Genomic DNA, 7,510 nt, shown 5'->3' on the forward strand with positions numbered 1-7,510 from the left:
GCCCTATGGAAGATATATTTACCAACAGTGTCAAAACATATTCCGTATCGTACCTATCTACCTATTTATTAGGTGTTATTAACATCGGTTAGGTTAGATCGTTGAGTGAAGGTGTAGCCATCAATCAGATGCCGATACAATTATACCCCGCTGAAAAGCAACATGTTTTGGAAATCTATAAGAACTTGTATTTAGTTTTTCTATTGTTATTATTGCAACCAAACACCACACAATGGACCATTGTAATAAAGTAATATAGCTATATAATCGTATTTATCACATATGGAATGGAATATCGAAATATTAGCACATATTTATTCATATGCGCGTGTACAATATTTCAGTGTACACAACCGCGTGACGTCATGCGCGACTTGTGCGAGATTTCGTTCACGGGAATAGCAGACCAATGACCATACTCTTATTAGTACTCTTATACATCAACTTAAGACCATCTGCAGTGACACCTCCTAAATTAGCTTTATGCGGATCACTCTGTAACTGGGCGAAAGCCTGTTGAGGGCCCATAATAAGAGAGGGACAATAAATAAATAAACTATTCATATATTTTAATAGTGTTTATAATATTTCGCTAGCATGTTTCTTACAATGCAATGCAAGGACTTTTCAGAACATCCGTGTAAAGTACCATTTCGATCCATTTTGCATTTTTTTAACTTGTTCTGTTGTTGTTGCGTTAATAATTAATTTTTATGATGTGGACAAAGTGGGATTCCGGGTGACGTCATTCGCGTATTTTAATAGTGAACGTTTATTTGCTGAAAGTTACGAGGCAACCTATTCTCTCTATTAACTCTGCATTGCGCCTTTGAATGATTGCGCGATAGAGCCCTGTCTGAACGTAGCCTTAGACGATCGTCACTTTTCAAGTAAAACTAACCTATTCTTTCTTTGTACATAACCTTACTCCTTTTAAAAATCACATTTATAAACAACCATAACCACACAGAGCTGGAAAGTATGGATGATTCTGCTGTAGATAAATCTTTAAATTTCCATGAGATGGAATTAGATGACAGAATATTAAAGGTTAGTATATACTTTGTATCTGTTTGTTTAACTAACAAAGATCATTAGGCCATTGCGAAATTGGGATGGTTGTCACCTACACTAATACAAGAACGTGCAATCCCATTGCTTTTGGAAGGAAAGGATGTACTCGTTCGAGCTCGCACAGGGTCCGGTAAAACAGCGGCTTTTACAATTCCCATGATCCAGAAAATCCTAACCAAGAAACATACACTAACAGAGCAAGAAATTAAAGCACTCATTCTGGCTCCCAGCAAGGAACTTTGCAACCAAATATGTTCCGTTATAAAGGATTTGACGATTAAGTGTTCACGCGATGTACATTTTGTTGATATATCTCCTTCGGTCGATTTACAAGCTCAAAAGCCGTTGTTAGTTGAAAAACCGGACATTATTGTAGGGACTCCTTCTCGCACTTTGCAGCATATTAGGGCTGGAAATTTGTCATTAAAAGATACTCTTGAAATGGTGGTGATTGATGAGGCGGATTTAGTATTTTCCTTTGGTTACGAGGATGAAGTGAAACAATTGTTGGGGTAAGTTGTGCATTATTATCCTTCTGCCTCAAGTACTTTTAAAGTAAATCCTCAACTAAATCAGGATAGTACACCATACCCAAATACGTACTAGTATATTTGCCTTCTTGCAATATATTTAAAAGTTATCTTGTGCGTTACAGATATCTACCAAACATCTATCAAGCCATTCTAGCTTCTGCAACATTAAGTGACGATGTAAAAAGCTTAAAAAGCTTAGTTTTACACAATCCAGTTACATTGAAATTAGAAGAACCGGATTTAGCACCAACAAGTCAATTGTCACATTATCATTTATTAGCTGAAGAAATGGATAAGGCATCAATCCTATATGCCCTACTGAAATTGAAGTTAATTCGTGGAAAAACAATAATTTTTGTTAACACTGTGGATAAATGCTACAAGTAAGTTATCTACATGCTTAAGAACATACAACTACTACTCATGATTGGCAACTGCATCATTGTTTACACATTGCTTATTCATTTAAATTAGACTGGGCACCGCAAGTAAGAATGCACTTCCTGGGCAAGAATATATGATACACTTCAAATTTACATAGTGACATTCTTTCTTTGTCTTTTAAAAGTGTAGAGACTGTGTGATTAGCGATAACAAAACAGGGGTAGTGGTTTTATGTCCCTTGATAACAGCCAAGAGCACTGTATAAAAAGAACTTTATTATTAGAATTAAATTGTATCTGGAGCAATTTGGAATTCGATCCTGTGTTTTAAACTCCGAGCTACCCGCAGCCATTAGATGTCACTCTGTTAACCAGTTTAATGAAAATGTTTACGACATCATAATTGCATCCGATGAGAAGGCTTTAGAGGAACCAGGTTCAACTAAAGCGAGTCAACAAAAAGAAGTGAGGAGTAAAAGGCGAAAAGATAAGGAAAGTGGTGTTTCACGTGGTATCGATTTTCAACATGTATCGAATGTTATTAATTTTGACTTTCCGTTGGACGTTACTTCTTACGTTCACAGAGCTGGAAGAACCGCAAGGGGGAATAATGAGGTAAGCTTCATTCAGGTTAACTTTTTTTAATTTTTGTCTTGCAGGGTAGTGTGTTGTCGTTTGTTAGTGTAAATGAAAAACCTTTACTGGATAGCATTGAGCAGCATCTCCAAAAGACACATTCAGAATCAAAAATTATTAAGTAAGTACAAGATAATGTAATGTGTTTTACTGATACAATTTGGTAGGGAGTACCAGTTTAAATTAGAGGAAGTGGAAGCTTTTAGATATCGAGCAAGAGATGCCTGGAAAGCTGTTACCCGAATCGCGGTTAGAGAAGCACGACTTAAAGAAATTAAACAGGAAATATTCAACTGCCAAAAGTTAAAAGTATGATTTATCTTTCGGAAAAGTATCCACTAATTTTGCATTTTTTAAAGACATACTTTGAAGATAATCCTAATGATTTGCGTTCATTGAGGCATGACAAAGCGCTACATACAGTCAAGGTACAACAACATTTAGCGAATATTCCAGAATATATCGTTCCGCAATCTCTCAAGAGTTTATCAAATAATGCTGGGAAAAGGAAACGAGAACATTATAGAACTTCAGAAAGCTCTGCTCAAAAATATCAGGTTTGTATTATGGGAAAACTACAGAAGTGATTAAGGAAAGTTGTATAGTAGCTATTAATTTTAACGTGTTTGTTTTTATATAAAAGTTTTTGAACAACAAAAGTTTGTGATAATTTGGTACCTATTGTTATTGGCACATCCATCTCCGAATCATTTCTGGTCCATATCAGATATAAAGACATTCATATATTAGAGTTATAAGTTAATTAAATGATTCCGCTTCTGTCCTAGAATTTTTAGATCTTAAAAGTTTTTTGTTTCAGAAAAAGAAATCAAATCCATTACTTGGGATGCAGTTTGATGGGTTTAAGAAAAAACAAAATCTCAATAAAGAAAAGTAACCAACAGGGTTTTTCTTTGGTTGTAATTATTTTACATACACTTACATGATTGTTATTACGCTTACATTGGTTAACTATTTCTATAATCAATTATATTACATTTCTGTGTACATATTATGTAGTTACTTTGTCATTGTATGTCAATGAAGAAAGAACCTGGGGCCTCACCAAAATGTCCATAACAATTGGTTACGCTATACATGTACAAGAAGGTAGACATGAGAAAAGCTATACTGTGATCGTACTGGAGTCCAAATTCAGAGAGAGCAGTTAATCTAAATATTGTCATGCGATGGAATAGTTATAGTAAAGTCACTAGATATGTTATAGGAGATAGCACTGCCCTCTTTCTTTACATGTTTTGCAAGTGCTAAAAATGGGCGTTCAATAATTGTATAGGAGTTTATTGTGGTTTTGTCTTTCTAGCATGTCCATTTGATTTAATGTCAATTCAAAATAAATGTCATAAAACGTGGACATGTGAATATCATTGAACTATAATATACTCTGTTTCAATGGTGAATATATACACAACGGAAACACTTTAGAACTAATTTTCAGCAAGTTGAAAAGTTGAAGAATGCTTCCTACACAAACGATTAGATCAGCGGAATTACTGAACGCGCATTACCTTTAGCAGGTGGCGATTGAGAAAAATCTAATCTATTATAGTAATTGAATAAGAACTATAACGCCCCTGTTAACCGCTGCCATTGATTTGAATACTTAATTTTTTATTCAATGCCGCTGCCCGGATTCTGTCGTGCTAAAATTCCAACGTTGCCAGATAATCCAATTTAAATGCTATATACGATCATCGACAAAAATAATGATAATCGGGTACTTACTGCCAGTTAGGCAACCAACAATAACAATAACAAATAACTAATATCGATTAAAAAGAGACACACCAATTCAGAGTGTTGCACAACCATATACACTTAACACTATCTAAAATGGCAACGTTGAAGTGTAACTTTCCGGTGGGAATTCGTGTGGGATGGGCCGCACGGCGTCGCGTATTGTCGTCTTTGCATCGGCGTTTCTTTTTGGCAAACTAGAGACATTCTATATCTCTTGGCCCATCCCACACGAATTCCCGCCGGGAAACTTACGCTTCAACATTGCCAGTTTAGATAGTGTATTGTTGGTTGCCTAAGCAACAGTAAGCATCCGATTATCATTACTTTTGTGGGTGGTCATACATTGTATATGTATATGTGTATGTATATGCATTATCATGCTATGTATTAATCTATTTATACAACCAACTATAACTAAATACAAAATTGATACAAATTTCTAATTATTAGGACTTCCATAAAACGGATGGACTACTGAAATATTCGGTATAAAACCATAAAATAAAATAAAGCTACTTGATATAATAAAGAAAAATTTGACACCTGAACGGATTATCGCCTTGATGACTGTGGAGCAAATTAAGGTAAGTAAGAGTAAAATTAAATCTTCCCGGACCAATTCACAAAATAACCCCCCAGTGGGGCCAATCCCCGAAATACCCCGGGTCACAACCCAGGACCAACTACCGAAATACCACCAATTGCCAAGATTTGACCTTACACCCCGGACCAATTGCCAAAATTGGACTTTGCACCCGCTGGGCCAATTGCCAAATTTGATCTTGCAGCCCCCCCGGGAACGATTGCCAAAATTTGACCCCCGGACCAATTGCCGAAATTTGAACCTGGGACAGTTGCCGAAATTTGAACCTGGGACAGTTGCCGAAATTTGACCCGGGACAGTTACCGAAATTTGACCCCGGGCCAATTGCCGAAATTTGACCCCGGGCCAATTGCCGAAATTTGACCCGGGCCAACTGCTGAAATTTGACCCGGGCCAACTGCCCAAAAATTTGGTCCGGGCCAACTGCCCAAAATTTGGCCCGGGCCAACTGCCGAAATATTTTCCCACGGTCCCCAGAATTTTCCCACACTCGGGTACCGCTATACCTACTACAGTGTTCAGCCTGCGATATACTGATGTCAATAAAGGTCAGCGGATAAGTTTCCTAATTGTTTAAAACAGTCACTATTTACCGCTCGCGACTGTATGCAACAAAACTTCGTGGACAAATTGTTAGTTTGTATTTTTTTTTAATTTTCCATTATGTTTAATACATTTAAAGAGATACCTGCTAATGATGATTCTGATTTGCTTTTACAATAGACCCCTCCCCCCAGAGTCACTCTAAAAAAAGTTCCAATTTGAAACATAGCCACCAGTAACTGGTAGCATAGTGTAAGAATAGAATGGTATAGAGGGGGTACATGTGACGGACGGACGGACGGGCGGACGGACGACAAAGTGCGACCAATAGCAATTTTTCACTTTGAGGAAAATACGCTAAAAAGCGCAGTTCCACATTAATAGTCTTTGCCCGAAAAAATAGTTGCTCTTTGACACTTTGGGTTTATTTATATCATTCAAAATGATCGCTAAAGTCGAGGCGAAAGTAGAGCTTAAGTTTTGGACAATCAAAAATCACAATGCAACATTATAGTTTTATAAGCGCAATAAACGGAAAGAGTGTGAAATCATGAGAAGCGAAAAATAGTTTTTTTGCTATAACTGTCTTTGTAGGAGAGAAAAAAATTAATTAAACAAATTGTGAACTTAGTCTAGGTGATAAAGACATCTAACTGGACCTTTTGGGGTGGAAAAGAAAAAAATTGGTGGAATATGTTCAGTTAGGTGTCCGAAACACCATATTAAAAATCCCACCCCCCAGACCCTGTGCTAAAGGCTCCAGCCACCCCACCACCCCCCAAAAACCGTGTTTTCGCTCATTTTGGCTGATATCTCGCGATCTATGAGGTGTAGATGAAATATTTTTGCTGAAAATATTTCTCGTGAAATTTCATACAAGGTAGATACTCAGAAGTTAGCCTAGGTGTACCTCTTAGCCTAGGAAATTCATAAAAGAGGCGAAAATCATTAATTTTCGTGGCTTTTTGCAAATATATCGCAACCTTTAGGGCCAGATGAAATATTTTTAGCTGAAAATGCTCCCCGTGAAATTTCTTACAAGTTAGATACTCAGAAGTTAGCCTCATCAATCATCAATTTTCATGGTTTTTTTTTGCGGTTTTTTTCAAATATATCGCGACCTTCAGGGCTAGCTGAAATAGGTTTAGCTGAAAATGCCTTTTGTGCAATTTCATACGAAGTAGGTAACTGAAGAGTCGGCGTAAAGTCACCTTACACCTTCAACTTTCATGTGTGAGGAAATGTTCATTGTAAAACAAAGTATTTCTATGTACCATTTATTCACGTAAAACAGTATTTTCATATCAAAATATTCACACATTCATTTATATCTCAACGTAATCATTCTCCTGTGCGGATTCCATTTCTTCAGGCTCTTCGACGTCCTCTAGTGGTAGTGGGTCGTCTGAAATTACCGACTCGTAGTTCTCCTCGTCTTCCGCTTTACCTGCATTGGTACTCTGAAGAGACCACGTGGCATTTAGGCACGATGTTCCATGTCATTGGACGCAGAGTTCGTTACACTTCAGACCCACAACAAGAAGCATTATGTCAAAAAAAATTTTATAATTAAGTATACGAATATAATATTCTCTCGTGTGTCCTATTAAGTGTCCGGTGAAGAAGGTTTACCTGATTTACTGAAACTGCAAGCAGTCATGCAACCACGTTCATAGCCACATGAAATAAGTTTGAGGAGACTTTCCGGAGCTGGATCCGAAGTCGTTGTGATAGGCGTCAAGAAAGTCTCCTCAAACTTATTTCATGTGAGAGAAATAATATTATATTCGTATACATAATTATAATAATTTTTTTTGACAATGCGTCTTGTTGTAGGTCTGAAGTGTAACGAACTCTGCTCCCAGTGTCATGGAACATCGTGCCTAAATGCCACGTGGTCTCTTCAGCGTACCAATGCAGGTAAGGATGCCAATGCGGAAGACGAGGAGAACTAGAGTCGGTAATTTCAGACGCCC

The 7,510-nt window shown here is 37.1% G+C and overlaps 1 protein-coding gene across 1 annotated transcript; it reads left to right on the forward strand.

The window, feature by feature from the left end:
• The first annotated feature begins 705 nt into the window (after positions 1-705).
• Positions 706-3,999, forward strand: LOC116182775 (probable ATP-dependent RNA helicase DDX56). The gene is made up of 8 exons (XM_031503317.1): positions 706-1,050; positions 1,099-1,586; positions 1,730-1,990; positions 2,275-2,605; positions 2,650-2,747; positions 2,794-2,935; positions 2,986-3,183; positions 3,447-3,999. The coding sequence occupies exons 1-8, from the start codon at positions 982-984 to the stop codon at positions 3,522-3,524; spliced, it is 1,665 nt and encodes a 554-aa protein (XP_031359177.1). The 5' UTR covers positions 706-981; the 3' UTR covers positions 3,525-3,999.
• The last annotated feature ends 3,511 nt before the right edge of the window (positions 4,000-7,510 follow it).

The sequence above is a fragment of the Photinus pyralis genome, unplaced genomic scaffold, assembly GCF_008802855.1.
Source record: "Photinus pyralis isolate 1611_PpyrPB1 unplaced genomic scaffold, Ppyr1.3 Ppyr1.4_unclustered_Scaffold7506, whole genome shotgun sequence".
Lineage (NCBI taxonomy): Eukaryota > Metazoa > Arthropoda > Insecta > Coleoptera > Lampyridae > Photinus > Photinus pyralis.